The sequence below is a fragment of the Haematobia irritans genome, chromosome 1 (genome assembly GCF_050003625.1).
Source record: "Haematobia irritans isolate KBUSLIRL chromosome 1, ASM5000362v1, whole genome shotgun sequence".
NCBI lineage: Eukaryota > Metazoa > Arthropoda > Insecta > Diptera > Muscidae > Haematobia > Haematobia irritans.
The window spans coordinates 173,131,794-173,156,491 of record NC_134397.1 but is presented as its reverse complement, the minus strand read 5'-3'; the positions used below and the strand labels follow the sequence as shown (position 1 = coordinate 173,156,491).

General features: G+C 29.3%; 1 protein-coding gene across 3 annotated transcripts in view; it reads left to right on the top strand.

The window, feature by feature from the left end:
• The window catches only part of pb (homeobox proposcipedia), a 234,447-nt gene that overhangs the window by 87,165 nt on the left and 122,584 nt on the right, over positions 1-24,698 (top strand). For all 3 annotated transcript variants that reach the window (XM_075292141.1, XM_075292142.1, XM_075292140.1), the window contains exon 2: positions 22,532-22,546. In XM_075292141.1, the coding sequence (XP_075148256.1) occupies positions 22,532-22,546 (15 nt within the window). The remainder of the gene's footprint in view (positions 1-22,531; positions 22,547-24,698) is intronic.

Here is a 24,698-nt window from a genome sequence, read left to right as displayed (position 1 = left end):
TGACAAAATTTTCTATAGAAATACAATGTTGACAACATTTTCTATAGAAATAAAATTTTGACAAAATTTTCTATAGAAGTAAAATTTTGACAACATTTTCTATAGAAATAAAATTTTAACAACATTTGCTATAGAAATAAAATTTTAACAAAATTTTCTATAGAAATAAAAATTTGACAAAATTTTCTATAGAAATAAAATTTGAGAAAATTTTCTATAGAAATAAATTTTTGACCAAATTTTCTATAGAAAAAAAATTTTGACAAAATTTTCTATAAAAATAAAATTTTCCATAGACATAAAATTTTGACAAAATTTTCTATAGAAATAAAAATAAAATTTTGCAAAAATTTTCTATAGAAATAAAAATTTGACAAAATTTTCTATAGAAATAAAATTTAGTCAAAATTTTCTATAGAAACAAAAATTTGACAAAGATTTCTATAAAAAAAATAAAATTTTGACAAAATTTACTATTATAATAAAAATTTTAATAAAAACTTCTCTAGAAATAAAATTTTGAAAAAAAAAATTACTATTATAACAAACAATTTGATGAAATTTTCTATAGAAATAAAATTTTGACAAAATTTTCTATAGAAATAAAATTTTGACAACATTTTCTATAGAAATAAAATTTTAACAAAATTTACTATTATAATACAAATGTTGATAAAATTTTCTGTAGAAATAAAATTTTGACAAAATTTCCTATTAAAATAAAATTTTGACAAAATTTACTATTATAATACAAATGTTGATAAAATTTTCTGTAGAAATAAAAATTTGACAACATTTTCTATAGAAATAAAATTTTGACAAAATCTTCTATAGTAATAAAATTTTGACAAAATTTTCTATAGAAATAAAATTTTGACAAAATTTTCTATAGAAATAAAAATTTTACAAGATTTTCTATAGAAATAAAAATTTAGTATTATAATCAAAATGTTGATAAAATTTTCTAAAGAAATAAAATTTTGACAAAATAGAATTTTGACAAAATTTTCTATAGAAATAAAATTTTGACAAAATTTTCTATAGACATAAAATTTTTGCATAATTTTCTATAGAAATACAATTTTGACAACATTTGCTATAGAAATAAAATTTTGACAAAATTTTCAATAGAAATAAAATGGTGACAAAATTTTCTATAGAAATAAAGTTTTGACAAAATTTTCCAGAGAAATAAAATTTTGACAAAATATTCTATAGAAGTAAAATTTTTAAAAAATTTACTATTTAAAAAAAAATTTAATAAAATTTGCTATAGAAATAAAATTTTGAAAAAAAATTTACTATTATAACAAACATTTTGATGAAATTTTCTATATAAATAAAATTTTTACAAACTTTTCTATAGAAATAAAATGTTGACCAAAATTTCTTTAAAAATAAAATTTAGACAAAATTTCCTATAGAAGTAAAATTTTGACAACATTTTCTATAGAAATAAAATTTTGACAACATTTTCTATAGAAATAAAATTTTAACAACATTTTCTATACAAATAAAAATTTGACAAAATTTTCTATAGAAATTTTGAGAAAATTTTCTATAGAAATAAATTTTTGACCAAATTTTCTATAGAAAAAAAATTTGACAAAATTTTCTATAAAAATAAAATTTAGACAAAAAATTTTGTCTAGATTTTATTTTTATAGAAAAATAAAACCAAGACAAAATTTTCAATAGAAATAAAATTTTGACAAAATTTTCTATAGAAATAAAAATAAAATTTTGCAAAAATTTTCTATAGAAATAAAAATTTGACAAAATTTTCTATAGAAATAAAATTTTGTCAAAATTTTCTATAGAAACAAAATTGCCAAAAATTTCTATAAAAAAATAAAATTTTGACAAAATTTACTATTATAATAAAAATTTTAATAAAAACTTCTCTAGAAATAAAATTTTGAAAAAAAAAATTACTATTATAACAAAAAATTTGATGAAATTTTCTATAGAAATAAAATTTTGACAACATTTTCTATAGAAATAAAATTTTAACAAAATAAAAAAAATTGACAAAATTTTCTATAGAAATAAAATTTTGAGAAAATTTTCTATAGAAATAAATTTTTGAAAACAAATTTCTATAGAAAAAAAATTTGACAAAATTTTCTATAAAAATAGAACTTGGACAAAATTTTCCATAGAAGTAAAATTTTTGACAAAATTTTCTATAGAAATAAAATTTTGATAAAATTTCCTATTAAAATAAAATTTTGACAAAATTTACTATTATAATACAAATGTTGATAAAATTTTCTGTAGAAATAAAAATTTGACAAAATTTTCTATAGAAATAAAATTTTGACAAAATTTTCTATAGAAATAAAATTTTAACAAAATTTTCTATAGAAATAAAATTTTGGCAAAATTTTCTATGGAAATAAAAATTTGACAAAATTTTCTATAGAAATAAAATTTTGACAAAATTTTCTATAGAAATAAAAATTTGACAAAATAAATTTTGACAAAATTTTCTATAAAAATAAAATTATCACAAAATTTTTTATAGAATTAAATTTTGAAAAAATTTACTATTATAATAAAAATGTTGATAAAATTTTCTATAGAAATGAAATGTTGACAACATTTGCTATAGAAATAAAATGTTGACAAAATTTTCTATAGAAATAAAGTTTTGACAAAATTTTCACATAATTTTTGGTATAAATTTCTCAAAATTTTGGTAGATTTATTTTGGCTCGAATGATAACCGTGTCAGTGATGTTTTCCCCAAACTTTAGAAAGGTAAAAGTCCTTACATCCAGATGTGAGTCTAAATATTTATAGGACCACCCTCGTTTTGCTTGTAAATTTCACTTTCGAAATAGCTTTGGAAACAAATTCAACATTTTCTTAAATCTTGTCATTGCAATTTTGTTGGGAAACTGGTAGCAAGAGTTTTTCTTTTAGTCTTACTTTCAACAATCTCAACTCCTTCCTCTGAATATTGCCATTCGTTAAGACAAAAGTCGAAAAAAATATATAGAAAATAATTTTTAGGCAGCAAAAATATGCTTGTAGTGGCATCGCCGACAACCGCTGCGGTTAATGTCTTTTGAATGCAAATTCAATTTTATCGCACTTTTGTTTTTAATAAGAGTTGAGAGTATTCTGTATTTTTTGTTTTTGTTTTTGAAAAACGACTACAAAAGTGAAATAAATTGGTAAGGGAGTAGAGTCTATCTGTTCAATGGGGTTGACTTCAGTATTGTTTTTTTTTTGTTTTCTTTCTACTGAATCACTGCTAAGCAAAGGGGATTTTTTCTCGAAATTCTACGAGTAGTAATTTCGTACAAGTGACACGATAAAAACTTATTTAAAGAAACATTATTGGGGATTTTTGGAAACTTTTGCTTTTCCTTCAAACTTTTCTTTATACTGTGTCGTCGTGTCATTGCCAGTATTTGTTATAATGAAGTTAAAGGCAAAAGTTGCAGTACGTGTATTTTTGAAAGAAAATGTATTTGAAAATCGAAATTCGAAATAGAGTAAAGTTTAATACACATTTTGAGTTCTAAGGTTTGAAAATATAATGGGGACATTCTTGCGTGTAGGTACTTTTAGTTAATGTAGTATCACAATGGACTGAATAGTCTTAACTTGGCATGAAGGGAGCCACCGTGGTGCAATGGTTAGCATGCCCGCCTTGCATACACAAGGTCGTGGGTTCGATTCCTGCTACGACCGAACACCAAAAAGTTTTTCAGCGGTGGATTATCCCACCTCAGTAATGCTGGTGACATTTCTGAGGGTTTCAAAGCTTCTCTAAGTGGTTTCACTGGAATGTGGAACGCCGTTCAGACTCGGCTATAAAAAGGAGGTCCCTTGTCATTGAGCTTAACATGGAATCGGGCAGCACTCAGTGATAAGAGAGAAGTTCACCACTGTGGTATCACAATGGACTGAATAGTCTAAGTGAGCTTGATACATCGGGCTGCCACATAACCTAACCTAACCTAACTTGACATGAATCAAATCGGTTTCTGACAGTTTCCTTTAGAAGAATCATAGTTTAAAATATACTGAAAAAGAAACTTACCCAGTTCCAAAAATTTTGTAGGCGGTATAAAAGTGGCCCCCAGGAAAATGAGTCCCAAAACCCAAATAAAACGATCCCCAAGAGGGCGACCACACTTCATAATGGGCGCTATGAATACGGCCCCCATGACAATGGGCCCCAAAACCTAAATTAAGTAAGACCCCCAGAAATCATATGGAAAACCATAACATCAAATTTTTATGTCTTTTGGGGGAGTAACTTCATTTTATTTTAGGGATCCGTTAGCATTATGAAAATAAACCCTAATTTCCTTTATGGGATTGTGCTTCATTTATTAGCCTCATGAAAATGAACCCCAAGAAAATGTAACTGAATCATGAAAATGAACCCCAAAGCAAATCATTTTCAAACTCACGCTCACGATCGGGTTTGCTTGACAAAGAAGACTGAGCAATTGTCAAACTAGAATGTCTTAAAAGGAAATTCTTCGCTTCATTTCTACCGTACAATAGCCACCAAAACCGCTGGATTAGAGGTGTGCGCGTGACACGAAATTTTCGTCACACGCGTGACTGACGTGAATCTTGGATTTCGTGAATGAAAACCAAACCAATCTCGTGGATATGTGTGAATGGCACTAAACATTATGTTCGTAATCGTGAGTGTGTAAAATTTCTTCAAACTCACGCTCCCAAACAAAATCACTCTAACGATAAAATTCAAACTCACAGTGAAAGCACACACGATTCAATACATGAATTTAATCGATTCACGATTTCAATCACAAGTTAGTGGCAGCCCGACAATTCAGGCTCACTTAGACCATTCAGTCCATTGCAATACTACAGTGGTGAACTTCTCTCTAATCACTGAATGCAGCCCGATCCCGATATATTTAGCTTAATGACAAGGTGCCTCCTTTTTACAGTCGAGCCCGGACGGTGTTCCATATTGCAGTGAAACCAACTAGTGAGGCTTTGAGACACTCAGATATGTCACCAACTTTACTGCGAGGGGATAATCCACCGCTAAAAACTCAAGATTTCAATAGGGTCCATTATTTGATGGTTCATTGGTGAACCTTATTTTAATTTTACTAATGATTACGTCGTGATTTATGAAAATGTAACATTGAGACTTGTCGTCATTCACGAGCGCCCATTGGGGCATTTTAGAGAGCAAAGTTGGCACTAAAACTAAAAAAGTTTTGATCATCTCAAGACGGCTATTCGCCAGGAAAAGGCTAAAATTCAGCGCATCCACTTTCGCACAACGTGTGAAGGCTTTGTCAGCCATAATTGTCCACCATAGGATGGGGAGTATATTAACTTTGTCATTCCGTTTGCAACACATCGAAATATTGCTCTAAGACCCCGTAAAGTATATATATTCTGGGTCGTGGTGAAATTCTGAGTCGATCTAAGTATGTCCGTCCGTCCGTCTGTTGAAATCACGCTAATTTCCGAACGAAACAAGCTATCGACTTGAAACTTGGCACAAGTAGTTGTTATTGATGTAGGTCGGATGGTATTTCAAATGGGCCATATAGGTTCACTTTTACGTATAACCCCCATATAAACCGACCCCCAGATTTGGCATGCGGAGCCTCAAAGAGAATCAAATTTCATCCGATCCGGTTGAAATTTGGAACATGGTGTTGGTATATAGTAGAGGTGTGCACGTGACACGAAATTGTCGTGACTCACGAACATTTTCGTGACTCACGCGTGAGTCGTGAGTCACGCTGACGGCAACGGCGTTAGTGTGCGTGAACGTGATTAACCAACCAAATGTCGTGCGTGAGCATGAGTCACGAAAATAATATCTTCGTGAGTGTGCGTGAGTAACGAATTTCGGAAAAACACGCTCACGAAAATAATCCCGCTTACGAATTCGTTTATAATTTTAGTGACATCCTTGGTGGTAAGAGTTTTATAACGCACTCGATTTTAGCCATACTCATGTTTTCAGTCAGGTTCTATAGGTAAATCACTCATAAAATTATTCGTGAGTCAAGAAGTTTTTCGTGAGTCACGACATTTTTCGTGAGTCACGATATTTTTCGTGAGTCATGACATTTAAAAGATTTTCGTGCGTGATTACATATTTTCTTTTCGTGAGCGTGCGTGACCGTGAGTCCTACCAAAAAATATCGTGCGTGAGTGTGCGTGAGCGTGAGCATAATATTACTCACGTGCACACCTCTAGTATATAGTTTCTAACAACCATTCAAAAATTGGTCCACATCGGTTCATAATTATATATAGACCTTATATAAACCGATCCCCAGATTTGACCTCCGGAGCCTCTGGAGGAGCAAAATTCATCCGATCCGTTTGAAATTTGGTACGTGGTGTTAGTATGTGGTCTATAAAACCCTTCAAAAATTTGGTCCATATCGGTTCATAATTATATATAGCCCTTATATAAACCGATTCCCAGATTTGACCTCCGGAGCCTCTTGGAGGAGCAAAATTCATCCGATCCGAGTGAAATTTGGTACATTTCGCTAGTGTATGGCCGATAACAACCATGCCAAAATTGGTCCGTATCGATCTATATTATATATAGCCACCAAGTAAACCGATCCCCAATCACAGAAAAATCACGTTTGCCACTCGAGTCAAAAATAATCTACCCAAATTTTATTCCCATAGAAAATTTTGTCAAAATTTTATATTTCTATAGAAAATTTTGTCAAAATTTTATTTCTATAGAAAATTTTGTCAACATTTTATGTCTTTAGGAAATTTTGTCAAAATTTAATTTCTATAAAAAATTTTGTCAACAATTCATTTCTATAGAAAATTTTGTCAAAATTTTATTTCTATAGAAAATTTTGTCAACATTTTATATCTTGAGGAAATTTTGTCTGAATTTCATTTCTGTAGAAAATTTTGTCAAAATGTTATTTCTATGGAAAATTTATGAAGCATTTCATAGTAGGAGAGGAATATTCCAAAATATTCCAAAATATTTCAAAACATCAAGAATTCTACCTATCTTCCAAACAATAAAAAATCTTTAATTTTTGGTAGACTCGTGTTCATAATTGTATATAGCCCCCATATAAAGCGAACCCCATATTTCAATTCTGGCTCTATAATTACCACACAAAAGTTCATATCGGTTTGTAATTATTTCTTCCCTATATATATATCGGTCAAGAACTGAATATATATGTACGTATTTAATCGACCTTTGTTTTGCCTACTATATATCCTGCATGAACTAACTTACAATTTAGAAGATTATGTTAAGAAGTTTTAAGATGCCTTGCCATCGTCTCCGCTGGAAAATTTCTTTGCCGTTTGACTTTTTCCCTTCAATGGAAGTTCTTTTAAGAAAGTTTTGCAATTTGCGATCATTTTAAAAATTTTGTTGATTTTTAATGGAAAAAATATATTTATACAAAAATATATGCCCAAAAATAACAAAATAAAAACGATGTATAACATAAAAAAAAATATTTTTTAGATAAAAAACAAGTAAGGAAAGTCTAAAGTCGGGCGGGGCCGACTATATTATACCCTGCACCACTTTGTAGATCTAAATTTTCGATACCATATCACATCCGTCAAATGTGTTGGGGGCTGTATATAAAGGTTTTGTCCCAAATACATACATTTAAATATCACTCGATCTGGACAGAATTTGATAGACTTCTACAAAATCTATGGACTCAAAATTTAAGTCGGCTAATGCACTAGGGTGGAACACAATTTTAGTAAAAAAATATGGGAAACATTTAAATCTGAAGCAATTTTAAGGAAACTTCGCAAAAGTTTATTTATGATTTATCGCTCGATATATATGTATTAGAAGTTTAGGGAAATTAGAGTCATTTTTACAACTTTTCGACTAAGCAGTGGCGATTTTACAAGGAAAATGTTGTTATTTTGACCATTTTTGTCGAAATCAGAAAAAACATATATATGGGAGATATATCTATATCTGAACCGATTTCAACCAAATTTGGAACGCATAGCTACAATGCTAATTCTACTCCCTGTGCAAAATTTCAACTAAATCGGAACAAAAAATTGGCCTCTATGGTCATATGAGTGTAAATCGGGCGAAAGCTATATATGGGAGCTGTATCTAACTCTGAACCGATTTCAACCAAATTTGGCACGCATAGCTACAATGCTAATTCTACTCCCTGTGCGAAATTTCAATTAAATCGGAGTAAAAGATTGGCCACTGTGGTCATATGAGTGTAAATCGGGCGAACGATATATATGGGAGCTATATCTAAATCTGAACCGATTTCAATAAAATTTTTCACACTTGACTACACTACCAATTGTACTCCTAGTGCAAAATTTCAACCAAATTGGGGTAAAACTCTGGCTTCTGGGACCGTATTAGTCCATATCGGGGGAAAGATATATATGGGAGCTATATCTAAATCTGAACCGATTTAGCTGATATTTTGCAAGTTTTTCGAGACTCATAAAATATTCGGATGAACTGAATTTGAAAAACATCGGTTGATAAACACGCCAATTATCACCAGATCGGGGATAAATATATATAGCAGCTATATCTAAATCTGAACCGATTTTTTGCAAAATCAATAGCGATTGTCTTTGTTCCACGACCCTATGCCAAATTTGAGGACGATCGGACTTAAACTGCGACCTGTACTTTGCGCACAAAAATACATGAACAGACAGACAGACGGACGGACAGACAGACAGACAGACAGACGGACATTACTAATTCGACTCAGAATTTAATTCTAAGACGATCGGTATACTAAACGATGGGTCTCAGACTTTTCCTTCTTGGCGTTACATACAAATGCACAAACTTATTATACCCTGTACCACAGTAGAGGTGAAGGGTATAAAAATCCATCTGTTGAGATTTGAACAATCATTATTTATTTTTCATTCCTAATAATAAAGAACATCTCATGAAGTAGTTAAAATGTCATGCCGTGGTTTCATATTAGGTTCTTATCACAATCATTTCAATAGACGTTTTGATGCATTGTGTTCAGTGGCGTTTGTGGCTGAGTATCCCAGCAAAAAAAATGGAAGTTCTTCTTAAGGCACAACTTTAAAAGCACTTCCAAAAATTTCCTACCAAAGATGTTCCTTATTTTAACTGCACAGGAAGTTCATTTGCGTCAATTTTTTCTAACTCGCTTTTTTCATATTTTTAATGGGAAATTTAAAATTTTATTATTTCAAATGGGTTAAAAACAGATTAAAAATTAATAAAATAGTGCAAATTATTTAAATTTTGCCGAAAAAAAATGCTAAATTCTTTCTAGAAAAATTAAGAATTTTTTGAAAATATTTGATGTCAAACGTTCCAGACAAGCGTTGAAATACATTAAAAATCATGAAAAATTTTGAAAATTATTTATTTGTCAAAATATCACAAAATTTCTTTATTGAAATACAAATCACTGGATTCGCATCACACCTTAAGAAGTGATGCAAATTCAGTGCAACAGCTGTTGAAATGGTGGACATCCGTCCTATGACAAGCGCATGTTAAAATCATCGCTTCTGCGCCAATTTTGCACCACTTTCGGATCCAAAAATAACATGTTGATTACTTTTTTGGCGACGCTTTTTTTGCTGGGATGCTAAAGCGTTCAATTTGTAAAAATTAGACAATTTCTTCATCCAAATGAACTTCCAAGGCACAATATCTAAAACAATGCAAAGGATCCAAAAAATGGGGTTCATTGGAGATGATCCAAGTTTTAAATCCTTCCGGATCCAAACTACTTTTTTGGAAGCTCTTTTTTGCTGGGTGTTTGAAGGCAATAATTCGGGTCAATTAGATGACAATTAGAAAATAATTTAAATTGATCTAAAATTTAATATTATTTCCGACAGTCTTGGCTTTTGAACAATAAATTTTGAAAAAGATGTAGCGGTCTACTTCGTTACATTACATATCAGCTACTCTGTATGCTTGTTTTTATATTGGCAAAACCCCCGCATTAGACAAATACACCAAGTTTTCCTCTTGACCACGGCAAATTGGAAACTCCTATGTGAAATCTTCACAATCTTGACATGGACAATTTGCCATGGTCATCCATCCAATCGCTTGTGGGACGAATGACAAATGCTCTACAAACGGAGAAATCGTAATGAAATGGGCCAACATGAAAGGACGATAAGGCGCCATCGATACTCTACTCGTCTCCTCTATGCATTCGTCAAGAGAACTCTGTTATTGGGTTGGATTATATCAGACTTTCGCCTTGCCCGCCAGCTATCCTTACCAGTGGCAGTTGCTTGACTGACATAGGATGGAGAATTGTGAATGGACACCAAACTGCGAAACAAAAACCCCCTTCCTGAAAGAAACCTGCGCATAGAGAAGAGTTGTTCTTGTTATTGTGGCTATTTTTGTAATTGTTGTTGCTGCTGCTGCTGTTGCTGTTGCTCTGGCAAACACAGACCAACAAGAAAAACGGACATGTAACTTTTACCTTTCATGCTTTAGGGGGCATAACCTACAATCGACAAATTGTATGCATTTGAACCCTCAACTCACACAGTGAGGAAACCACGAGAAAAGACAAAAAAACAACAGTGGAAAACGGAAAACACTGCCACAAAAACAGGAAAGGCCATAGCAAAACATGGATAAACTGCTCTGGTCACCACAATTGCAAGTGTGGGAGATGGAGAGGCGTCACACCAAAATGCTTGTTCGCCTAGGTGGGTGTTTGTACAAAATGTCCAAAAATGGAATGAATGATAGAAGTGTCCACACCTACCTGTCACTCAAACAATGTCGAAAAATTACATTCAACTCGAGGGAGTTGCGAGGTATTTTCTGAAATTAAAAAAAACAAAAAAAAAACGAAGAAAAACTAAAAACCAAACATTTTTGCATTGCTTACACAAAGTTAGCGAGTATGACGAATGACGAATTGAGGAGGAAAAGAAATTCACTGAGTATTGATTACCGCGTCATACCAGTCCATACTGAAAAATTCGAGTTTAGGGATGCACTTATTGATCAATTTTTTTTTATCATTGAATTAATTTGCCTTGCTATAATTACACAGAACAATTTTTCTCCAAAATATTTTTCAATTAAAATTTTAATAGAATTTTCAAAAATATTCAATTAAAAGTTTATTTAATACAAAAAAATTTTTAAATTAAAATAAAACTCAATCACTTTAATTAATAGTATCAATTCATTTTTTACTTGGATCAATTAATTTTTATACCCTCCACCATAGGATGGGGGTATATTAATGTTGTCATTCCGTTTGTAACACATCGAAATATTGCTCTAAGATCCCATAAAGTATATATATTCTGGGTCGTTGTGAAATTCTGAGTCGATCTGAGCATGTCCGTCCGTCCGTCCGTCTGTTGAAATCACGATAACTTCCGAATGAAACAAGCTATCGACTTGAAACTTGGCACAAGTAGTTGTTATTGATGTAGATCGGATGGTATTGCAAATGGGTCATATCGGTCCACTTTTACGTATAGCCCCCATATAAACGGACCCCCAAATTTGGCTTGCGATTGCTCTAAGAGAACCAAATTTCATCCGATCCGGCTGAAATTTGGTACATTGTGTTAGTATATGGTCTCTAACAACCATGCTAAAATTGGTCCATATCGGTCCACTTTTACGTATAGTCCCCATATAAACGAACCCCCAAATTTGGCTTGCGATTGCTCTAAGAGAAGCAAATTTCATCCGATCCGGCTGAAATTTGGTACATGATGTTAGTATATGGTCTCTAACAACCATGCAAAAATTGGTGCATATCAGTCCACTTTTACGCAAAGCCCCCATATAAACGGACCCCCAAATTTGGCTTGCTCTAAGAGAAGCAAATTTCATCCGATCCGGCTGAAATTTGGTACATGGTGTTAGTATACGGTCTCTAACAACCATGCACAAATTGGTCTACATCGGTCCATAATTATATATAGCCCCCATATAAACCGATCCCCAGATTTGAACTCCGGAGCCTCTTAGAGGAGCAAAATTCATCCGATCCGGTTGAAATTTGGTACGCGGTGTTAGTATATGGTCTCAAATAACCATGCAAAAATTGGTCCATATCGGTCCATAATTATATATAGCCCCTATATAAACCGATCCCCAGATTTGAGCTCCGGAGCCACTTGGACGAGCAAAATTCATCCGATCCGGTTGAAATTTGCAACGTGGTGTTAATATATGGCCGCTAATAAATATGCCAAAATTGGTCCATACCGGTCTATAGTTATATATAGCTGATCCCCAATCACACAAAAATTGGTCCATATCGGTTTATAATCATGCTTGCCACTCGAGCAAAAATAATCTAGCAAAATTTTGTTTCTATAGAAAATTTTGTCAAAATTTTATTTCTATGGAAAATTTTGTCGAAATTTTATTCCTATAGAAAATTTTGTCAAATTTTGTTTCTATAGAAAATTTTGACACAATTTTATTTCTGTAGAAAATGTTGTCAAAATTTTAATTCTATAGAGAATGTTGTCAAAATTTTAAATCTTTTGAAAATTTTGTAAAAATGTTATTCCTATAGAAAATTTTGTTAAAATCGCATTTCTATAGAAAATTTTGTCCAAATTTTACTTCTATAGTAAATGTTGTCAAAATTTTATTTTGTCAAAATTTTATTTCTATAGAAAATTTTGTCAAAATTAATTATATACGTATTTAATCGGCAATTTTAAGTTTAATACACGCAAAGAAAAAAAACGTTTGGAAAACGTGTACGGAAAACGTTTTTCTTTTATTAGAGCTTTTTGAATTGCTTCGAAAATTTTAAACTTTTATCACCAAAAAAATTCGTTTGTTACAAAATTTTTATTTTTTCAATAAAAAAAGTTATTTTTGAAACAACAGCACATTCCATTTCGTTTATATCAAACACTGTTCTTTTCTGACTTTAGGTCTTTAATAAGACACATTTTACAGTTCAAAATTTAATATACTACAATGTAATGTTGAACATTTTTTCGGAATCTTCCGAACATATCTGGAATATATGTAAAAAAAAAACAAAAAAACTTTGGCCGAAGCAGGGATCGAACCCACGACCCTTGGCATGCAAGTCGGACGTAGCAACCACTGCTCCACGGTGCCAAACTAAATGTTTGTTTCTGTTAAATAAACTTTGTTTATTCGGTTCGTGGGCGCCGCAAGCTATGCTATATAAATATAACTTATAGGATATTTATCTATTGATGACCATAACAGGTACATAGCTCAGTGGTTAGTGTGTTGGATTACAAAGTGCATGGTCCGCGGTTCGATTCTCCGTCCAGGCGAAAGGTAAAAAAATTTTAAAAATGTATAAAATCGTATAATTTCTTCTACATTGTTGGTATTACAAGAAAAAGGTGTTAAGAACTAAAAAATCTCGTGGATGTGAGAAAGATGTGAGGGAAAATGCAATTAGCAAGAAAACAATGTTTTTTTTAGTTGTTTTTACATCCTGGAAAAGAATAAACGTTTATCACAAAAAGTATATACTTTTCTTCCAAATACACTTCCTTACAGCGAAAAGCAAATGAGAAACGAACTTTGTTTGTCTAAAATTTCGTTTGGGAGGAAAGAATTATTTTTTTGTGTGTATATACCACGTATGGACTACGTGGTATATATTACGATATTAGGAAGTTTTAAGATACCTTGTCATCGGTAAAAGTTACCGCAACCCAAGTAATTCGATTGTGGATGGCAGTCTTCAGTAGAAGTTTCCACGCAATCCATGGTGGAGGGTACATAAGCTTCGGCCTGGCCGAACTTACGGCCGTATATACTTGTTTTTTGTTGACTTTTAATAAATTGTTTAATTTTTTAAAATAGTGAACCCACCAGGAAGAAAAGTTTCGGTTAATTTTAGAAAATTTTGAATATTTTTAGAAAAGTTTAACTAAACGGTATTACTAACGCTGGCATCACGCCGATATTACAAAAATAAGTAAATATTTTTCGACAAATTCAAGAAAATTTATTAGACATAATTAAGTTTTTTCACTTGTTAAAGAAAATTTTGTAGTTTGAGGAAAAAATTGGAGTTCAAAATTGCAGGAATGTCTTTAGTGACATACGAAGTTCATGATGGGTGCATTTGTAGTAAAACTTACAAATTCAGGGAAATAATGAACTATGTTGTGAGAAATACGAATTTAGTAAATCTTAATGCTGAATTTCTATATAATTTTTCCCGTTTTTTAATTAATTTAACTAACGTACTTAAAAAACTATTAGAGTAAAAGATACTTTCTCCAAACATAATAATTCCATGAACTACAATAAAGTTAAATTGGCTTTAGTGAAATAGAGAGTTCACTTTTTTTTTGAGTGTTGATAAACATGTAATGCAATAAAGTAAAACGCTTCATTGGAATGTTTATGGTCTGCGCCCAAAATGTGTCTACCCACACCCAGAGAAAGAATATGATCACCCCGAACATGTTTTATTAGCAAAATGTTATTTTTGGACGGTGAACATGGAACATGTTAGCCCCAACCATTTTATTTTCTCCAAAATTATGTATTTGATTTCGGCGACCATGTATATGTTTGGCGAGAAAACAACATTTTTGCGATAAAAATGTTGAAAAATAACATTTTGCTTTTGAAATAAGTTTCTTCTCTGCGTGCTGGACTTTTAATTCGATTGTGGAAATTCTATTTTTTTTTTTAGTGACTGCATTCCCTAATAGCATGACCTGAAAAAGAATTATTTCTTTGAGAAAAACTACATAGGAGGATTTGTTTATATATTACTGCTACAATATTATATTGCAAAGTCCTAAACAAAAAGAAAATTGCATGGATTTCTGGTCGACCAGACCATTCCATGGGGATTTGAAATTATTGTCTTATCATTTTGGAGGTTATTTTCCTTGTCATGACAATTGTATTTTGGATATGAATCAGCTTTGTCTCTAGCAATATCAATATGATTTGCCAATTGTTCGATGACCTAAGACATTTGTAATAATGAAATGATTTCAAGATACTCAAAATGTGAAATCTAAATTAAAACAAGTGAGAAAATGTTAGGATTTGGACAAATTTGCTGGGATTTCAAAGATGGTAGTAGATGACCATTGACCAGGGCTGTGGAGCCGGAGTCGGAGTCTGAAGATTTAGCTGGAGTCGGAGTCTATAAATTTTGCTCGACTCCGACACCGCCCAAACCTGAATTTTAAAAACACTTTATATTTTTGTAACTAAACATATATTTACGAATATTTTATTCAATTGAATTCTTCAATCGATTAATGACTGTAATTAACTCGGTTCGAGAACCCCATAATTTTTGATAATTATCACAAATTTTTACTGAAAGTCGTTCGTTTCACCAAACAGCCATCCAAAGAGAACCCGAGAGAGACTACATTTGACAGTTATGAGATAGTGAAATTGCAAGCGTTCAGGTTAGGTTAGATTCGTCTGCACCCAAAGAAAAAATACTTTCCTAAGGAACGAAATTTTATTTTATGTTTTATTTGCTTCTAAAAAAATGTTTAGCGTCAAAAGAAATCTTCGTTTGTCTAAAATTTCGTTGCTCAGAAAAGATAGCTCTTCTTTCAGTGTGGTGATACCAAAAGGTCAACAATTTTTCGCCAGCCTGAGTCCGTCTGTTGAAATCTCGCTAACTTCCGAACGAAACAAGCTATCGACTTGAAACTTGGCACAAGTAGTTGTTATTGATGTAGGTCAGATGGTATTGCAAATGGGCCATATCGGTTCTCTTTTACGTATAGCCCCCATATAAACGGACCCCCAAATTTGTCTTGCCGATCCTCTAAGAGAAGCAAATTTCATTCGATCCGCCTGACATTTTGTACATGGTGTTAGTATATGGTCTCTAACAACCATGCAAAAATTGGTCCACAACGGTCCATAATTATATGTAGCCCCCATATAAATTGGCTAATGAAATCAATTAATTTTTTCATCAATTATTTTTTTATGTCCAATTAAAACTGTGATTGATACTATCATTTTCGTGATTGAAGACATTTCAATTAAAAAAGTAATTGGATCAAAAAATTACGTGATTGAATCAGAAAAAAATGTGTGCACTATCACACGTGAATTCTATCACGATTACCTTTATATCAGAATGCAAAAAAAATGATTTTGTAAGCTTGTAAACAATAAAATAAACTGTCACTGGAATCATATAAGCCAGCCTGTATATCTGGTTCCGGTCGACTTTCTTTCTCTCTTCTTTATTTGTCAATCGTAAAGTTTATTTCAATTTCGACATTGTTTCTTTCGTGAAAAAAATCTACAGTTTTATTTATTCTTATGGAAACATTTCCTATAATCCAAGCGATAACATACACTTCAATGATTCTGACTACACTTTGACAAAAAACAAAAACCGGCAACAGTCCATAAAACTTACAACATAAACTCCCAGATAAGTGATGAGTGACTAGGTTAACTTACACAACTCAGTATTCACTGCCAACATATGCATAGACTCGTATATCACCATAGCAGAGTAGAAGAGGGAACTTAACAACCCGTACCTCCTTTAAGCTCTCTTAAGACAAAGTTCATATTTCCGTTGAAGAGTTTAGTTCGTTTTTTTTTTGTCCCCCAGCACCCATGCCTTTGTAAGTCATCTCCTGTTTGTCTTGTTTGAGAAAACTCTGGATAAAAACTTTATTTCTTCATTTGTTGTTGTTTTGATTTTTCTGGATTCTTGGGCTACTACTGCCGACGGACAACGGAAGTCTCCAGTTGACCAATGATGGCAAATTCATACACATGTTGGTTGGTATTAACTTTTGGTCAACGACTTTTTCAAGTATACAACGAAAAAGTTTTCGTTTCCATTGCCGGTCACTTGAGGGTTAATAATTGCATTTTTAGTGAGTTGGAAAAGTTTGTTTTTTGTTTTGTCTCAGGGCTGGTATAAGTGTCAGTTGAAATATTTGAGGTTTAGAGAGTTTTTCTTAGTAATTTGTTTAAAGTTGAACTTATTTTTATCTACACTTTTTTTATTTATTTTTTCTTGTCTTCTTTACTCCCCCACGATTGGCATTTGAGGAAAAAAAATATTTTGCATATCTCTAGCACAATTTTAAGAATTTATGGGTGTTTGCAAGCAATGACACACTCCTATGGCAAAAATTGGAAGTCCTGGCTTGGCATGCGACCGGGTTTTGTGTGTGTGTGGTTGGTATGCCTCTTATATCCGTTAAGGATGCTGGCGTTCAAAATGACAGGAAACTTAAATAACATGAGCCGTTTGCCTTGACTTCCGTTTTCCATGTTCCATGGTTTACGTTTCGTCCTCGAGATATTCCGTTCAGGCATTGAGGTTTGGAGTATCTGCAGCTTGTAGTTTAGTTCGATTTCATTTGGCCTTTCCCATTGCAGCCAGGGTGGAGTAATTTTTTTTTTGCTGTTGTTTGCTTTAAAATGTTGTCTTTGTAATCGTATGCTTTAAAGGTGTGTTTGCCGGTATTTTCTTGTTTTTTTTTTTCTTTGTGAATTTTTCATTTTCCCTATTCTTTATTATGCATTGAGAAAATATTTTATTTTTTTCCCGCACAAGAGTGAGGGTTTACCGCTGCTTAGACATGGATATTTATGCAGTTTTCGCATTTGACTGGTTTTTCATTTATGGAGAAAAATTAATTTTGTAACCGGTTTCAAAAGGTCTCCATTTGGAATACAAAGAAAAATGGAATATTATAAATACCTAAAAGCTAAATTGTCCATTGAAATAAAATTTTGACAAAAATTTTCTATAGACATAAAATTTTGACAAAAATTTCTATAGAAATAATATTTTAACAACATTTTCTATAGAAATAAAATTTTGACAAAATGTTCTATTGAAATAAAATTTTCACAAAATTTTCTATACACATAAAATTTTGACAAAATTTTCTATAGAAATAAAATCTTAACAAAATTTTCTATAGAAAAAAATTTGAAGAAATTTTCTATAGAAACAAAATTTTGACACAAATTTCTGTAGAAATAAAATATTAAGAAATTTTTCTATAGAGGTGAAATCTTGACAAAAAATTTTGACAACATTTTCTATAGAAATACAATTTTGACAAAATTTTCTATAGAAATAAAATTTTGACAAAATTTTCTATAGAAATAAAATTTTGACAAAATTTTCTATAGAAATAAAATTTTGACAAAATTTTCGATAGAAATAAAACTTTGGGAAATTTTTCTAAAGACATAAACTTTTTACAATAATCCCTATAGAAATAAAATTTTGACAAAATTTTCTTTTGAAATAAAATTTTTAGAAAATAGAACAATTTGTCCAATTTTTATTTCTATAGACAATTTTTTCAAAATTTTAAGTCTATAGAAAATTTTGTGAACATTTTATTTCTTTTTTGCGAAAATTTTGTCAAAATTTTCTATAGAAATAAAATTTGGACAAAATTTTCGATAGACATAAAGTTGTGACAAAATTTTCTATAGAAATAAAATTTTTCAAAAAAAATCTATAGAAATAAAATTTTGACAACATTTTCTATAGAAATAAATTTTGACAAAATTTTCTATAGAAATAAAATTTTACAAAATTTTCTATAGAAATAAAATTTTGACAAAATTTACTATAGAAATAAAATGTTGATAAAAAGTAAAATTTTGACAGAATTTTCTATAAAAAGTAAAATTTTGAAAATAATATTTTTAAAAATTTTTCTATTGAAAGAAAATTTTGACAAAATTTTCTATAGAAATAAAATTTTGACAAAATTTACTATAGAAATAAAATGTTGATAAAAAGTAAAATTTTGACAGAATTTTCTATAAAAAGTAAAATTTTGACAAAATTTTCTTTAGATATAAAATTTTGGCAAAATTTTCTATGGAAATAAAATGTTGACAAAATTTTTTATAGAAATGAAAGTTTGACAAAATTTTCTATAGGAATAAAATTTTGACAAAATTTTCGATAGAAATAAAATTTTGACAAACTTCAATAGAACTAAAATTTTAATAAAATTTTCAATGGAAGTAAAATGTTGACAAAATTTTTTATAGAAATAAAATTTTGACAAAATTTTCTATAAAAAGTAAAATTTTGACAAAATGTTCTATAGAAATAAAATATTGACAAAATTTTCTATAGAAAAAATTTTTAAAAACATTTTCTATAGAAATAAAATTTTGGCAAAAATTTTCTATATAAAACAAAATTTTCCATAGAAATATAATTTTGACAAAATTTTCTATAGAAATAAAATTTTGGCAAAATTTTCTATAGAAATAAAATTATTACAAAATTTTCTTCAGAAATAAAATTTTGACAAAATTATCTATAGAAATAAAATTTTTACAAAATTTTCTATACAAATAAAATTTTAACAAAAATTTCTATAGAAAAAAAAACTTTTGGCAAACATTTTCTATAAAAATAAAATTTTGGCAAATATTTTCTATATAAAATAAAATTTTCTATAGAAATAAAATTTGGACAAAATTTTCGATAGAAATAAAATTTTGACAAAATTTCCTATAGAAATAACATTTTAACAAAATTTTCTAAAGACATAAAATTTTGACAATATTCGCTATAGAAATAAAATTTTGACTAAATTTTCTATAGAAATAAAATTTTGCCAAAATTTTTTATGGAAATAAAATGTTGACAAATTTTTTTATAGATAATAAATATAATAAATAAAATTTTGGCAAAAATTTTCTATATAAAATAAAATTTTCCATAGAAATATAATTTTGACAAAATTTTCTATAGAAATAAAATTTTGGCAAAATTTTCTATAGAAATAAAATTATGACAAAATTTTCTTCAGAAATACAATTTGGACAAAATTATCTATAGAAATAAAATTTTGACAAAATTTTCTATAGAAATAAAATTTTAACAAAATTTTCTAAAGACATAAAATTTTGACAATATTCGCTATAGAAATAAAATTTTGACTAAATTTTCTATAGAAATAAAATTTTGCCAAAATTTTCTATGGAAATAAAATGTTGACAAAATTTTTTATACACAAAATTTTCTACAAAAAGTAAAATTTTGACAAAATTTTCTATAAAATAAAATTTTGGCAAAATTTTCTTTAGATATAAAATTTTGCAAAAGTTTTCTATGCAAATAAAATGTTGACAACATTTTTTATAGAAATGAAAGTTTGAGAAGATTTTCCATAGGAATAATTTTGTCAAAATTTTCTATAGGAATAAAATGTTGACAAAATTTTCTATAGAAATAAAATTTTGACAAAATTTTCTATAGAAATAAAATTTTAACAAAATTTTCTATAGAAATAAAATTTTAACAAAATTTTCAAAATACATACATTTTTGACAATATTCGCTATAGGAATAAAATTTTGACAAAATTTTCTATAGAAATAAAATGTTGACAAAATTTATAGAAATAAAATTTTCACAAAATTTTCTATAGAAATAAAATTTTCACAAAATTTTCTATAGAAATAAAATTTTGACAAAATTTTCTATAGAAATAAAATTTGGACAAAATTTTCGATAGAAATAAAATTTTGCAAAAATTCTCTATATTCTCTTCTATAGAATTTTGACAAACTTTTCTATAGAAATACAATTTTTACAAAATTTCTATAGAAATAAAATTTGGACAAACTTTTCGATAGAAATAAAATTTTGCAAAAATTCTCTATAGAAATAAAATTTTGAAAAAATTTTATAAAGACATAAAATTTTGACAATATTCGCTATAGAAATAAAATGTTGACAAAATTTTCTATAGAAATAAAATTTTGCCAAAATTTTCTATGGAAATGAAATGTTGACAAAATTTTTTATAGAAATGAAAGTTTGAGAAAAAGTTCTGTAGAAATAAAATGTTGATAAAATTTTCTATAGAAATAAAATTTTGAGAAAATTTTCTATAGAAAGTAAATTTTGTCAAAATTTTCTATAGAAAGAAAATTTTGTCAAAATTTTCGATAGAAATAAAATATTGACAAAAATTTAAAAAAAAATCTTACACATCGGCCCAAGCAACTGAAATTTTGATACCTCAATTAGAGTGGCAAAAGTGCTTCGACAATTGGTTCGAACGCATTGAAAAGTGTATTGATCTTAATAGGGAATATTTTTAAAAACAATAATATTTGTTTTTGTTCGATAATCCCGAAAGGCAACCCTCATATTTGCAATGTACTGGTATCAGTCTTTGGCTTTTCCATCATACATACACCCTTGCCGAATCCCAAAGTTCTGACCTTCCGGAGATCTACTCCTCTTTATATTTATCGTATGATTGGTAGGAGTTTCAAGCTCTTTTTTGAATACTCCACAAAGGTGGAGTATATCCCCACAACGCTCAAAGCGACTCGTCCATATAAAGCATGTGGGGTGCAAGATTGGTATCCACCTTAGATAATTCATGGGGTCTAAATGTTCATACTGTTTCGAAAAGTAAGCACATATTTTAAGAGTGTCATGACATATGGAAAGACTAAATCTAACTTTGGAGGATTATCGCTTTTGGGATGGATTCAACGGTAAAAATCAAAATTTTTTATTGTAATCCTACACCAAAAAAAGTTTTCCTGGATCTTAGCCAAAGATGCCGTTTCATTAAAATATTGGAATTTTTAGGGAGCTATCTATCTTTAGCTCTAAGCTTTATAAAGTTGGAATTTACATACAGATACAGATCAATTTTATCGAATTTTTATTCTCCTTTTACGGTATAATATACCATATATAATATATAAAGGTATTAACGTACAATTTATACCAGGTAATTTAAAGTTAACAAAACACGTTATCTTAACTTAAAAAATAAACTTTAAATAAAGATGCAAAGTCCTCAAAGGAGCCTACATTACAGGTTTTTTATCTTTAGTCTAATCTCAGCTAATTTTAAAATTATTCCATTAAAGAAAAACGAGTGTTTCTTTATTTTAAGAAAATTTCGTCTTAATTCAATTACATACGAATTTAAAGTTAGGACACGGTATTGAAAAAATTTTTAAAAGTAATAATCGAATTTCAAAATTCTACATCTCCAATTTTCTTTTGCATACCATTTTCTAAGATACTGCGTTAGCATTAGGTAGAACATTCATAGGATATTTTTATGGACTTTTAAGATGTCAACAGACACACAAATTGTCTATCAGCCATAAAAAGTCGTTTGTAATGAAGTCTGGCAAAATTTATAGATTTTTGCCACCTTGCTCTCGCAACCAACATCCGCCATGAGATTCAGGTGTGCTTTGGTTTTTTTTGTTCTTTTTACTTTGTCCCCATTAAAGTGTAAAGAATGCCATTGAATTATAGTTAAATCGTAAAGAACGTCTTTATTTAAATAGCATTATTTTTATTGGTTGTTCGGTCGAATATATTTATGAGTTTTGGATATTTTGTTCTTTTTTTTTTAAGAAATAATGGCTTTAAAGTATGTACTTCTTTTTATAATAGAATAAAGAAATATTTAAAATTTTATATTGGCTATTTATATTACGATATTAATGCCCTTTTTATTATTTTTTATTTTCTTTTCAGCTGATAATGCCATAAGTGAGTAAAAAAACGCATTTAATTTTTTTTATTGATAAAAAGAAACCAATTGGCTTAACAGATATTTAAGAAATATTGCATTCATTTTATGAATTAATAGTAGATTTGCAAAATGAAATTTTTGAAAATTTATAATTTATTCACAACATATGACATATATAGGAAATAAGTAAATGTATCAGTTTAAAAAAATAAGTTTAAAAATGTGTGCGGAATTTTTTTATTCGTAATATTGAAAATTTGTAATATTTTCAATTATATGCACCATTAGAAAGGACAACACGTTTGTCATTCCATCGTTACACAGAAAAAAATTAAATTTAAATTATTCCTATTGCAAAACAGCAATTTTTATTTATTTTAACTTTATTTTATTTTTTAAACTAAAGGTTAGATTTTTTCTTATATTAATTATTTTTGCTTACTTAAATTACATGTTTCTAAAAATGGGGAAAAAAGTTTTATACAAATGAAATTCACAAAAAATTAAAAAAAAGGAATTTTTTCCTTCTCTTAAGGTTTTGGTATTGATTCCGAGTCAAAGATGCAGTTTCTTTAAAATAAAGCAGTTTTTAGCGACTAATAAAATTAAAATTAGGATTCAGATCTCATTTATCGAATTTTCTTTTCGCGGTATATCAATAAAGTAAATCACGCACAAACAAATGCCAAATTATAATGGATACCTCAAAATAAAAAATGTTTTCTTACTTCAAAAAAAAAAACAAAACTTTAAACCAAAGATGCTAAGTCCTAAAACTAAGTTTTAGCATACATTTGTAGCTTGTTTATTTAAAATGTAAAGATTCAATGTTTCAGTTAATTTAAGGACAATTACTGTAAATCAAAAATGTGTTTCCTTACTTTAAGGAAATTTTGCCTTAGTTGAAAGACATACAACGCCGGGACATAAATTTCCAAATTTGGTGTCCTAAACTTAATAAAAAAAATTTATTTGAACAATAGATTATAATCTTTTTTTAATTTCAATATTAAAAAATGTCCTTAATATTTTGTAAATTTAGGTTGCATAATCTTTAATACCACCTAAAATTTAGGTTGCATAATCTTTAATACCACCTAAATATTTTTTTCAGTGCAGCATCGAAATTTTTTCTGAAAAGATCTCTTGGTTGAGCTGGTTGTCCAGGGTAAACAAACGTGGCACCCATCGCACGCCCAAAATTTTCCAAATATCCCTCTCTACAACAATCCAATATTTAGATTTTTAGTGCTTTACACTGAACTAAAAAACGTTTGCGCGATTCCAAAAATTTTGTCTTTCATTTAAGGATTTTGGTATTGGTTCCAAGCCAAAGAAGCGGAATTTGAAAATCTTTTCATCATATGGTATTATTAAATTCATATCCGATTTCAAGTATGAATTATGCCTTGGTTTAAGTTAAAAGTCCTAAAACTAAAGTCCCAAAAGACATATCCTAGATTTAAATACATTTTAGCTATATACTGCATAAAAAAGTAAGTTAATATAAAGAATTAAGCAGCCTAAATTTAATTTATAGAATTTTTTCCTTAAAATAAGGAAATTTTAATAAAAATAAAATTAATGATCTTTCCTTGTCTTTAAAATAAATTCCTAAAAGACGTATCCTAGATTTAAATACGTTTTAGCTTTATACTGCATAAACAAAATAAGCTAATATGAAGAATTAAGCAGCCTAAATTGTAGAATACACGATATTAAGGAAAAATTTATTTAAAATAAGAAAATTTTAATTAAAATAAAGTTCATGATCTTTCCTTCATTAATCTATAATCTTTAATTTAGGACACGAATCTTAGAAATTTGCGTCACTTCGTTAAAGCCGAATATCAACGATGTAAGACAAATTTTCTTTAAAGTAAAGAAAGACCTTTTATATTTAAGGAAAGAATCTTTAAACTGACATAGGTTTAAAGGCAGATAGCTCCCCAAAAAATGGCTAATTTCTAATGAGGCAGCATCTTTGGCTCGGAATCAATACCAAAGTCCTTAACCCTTTCGACCCTAAAGTTGCCTGTGGGCAACTTTTTGTGTTTTGAGACTCACTGTCAGCGTTGTTTTTGCTTTTGTTCATAAAACTGTAACGGTATCGAAAGCTACAAGTGTTCTCTTCAAGTTGAATGAAAAATCAGCTAATTTGGTTGTCAA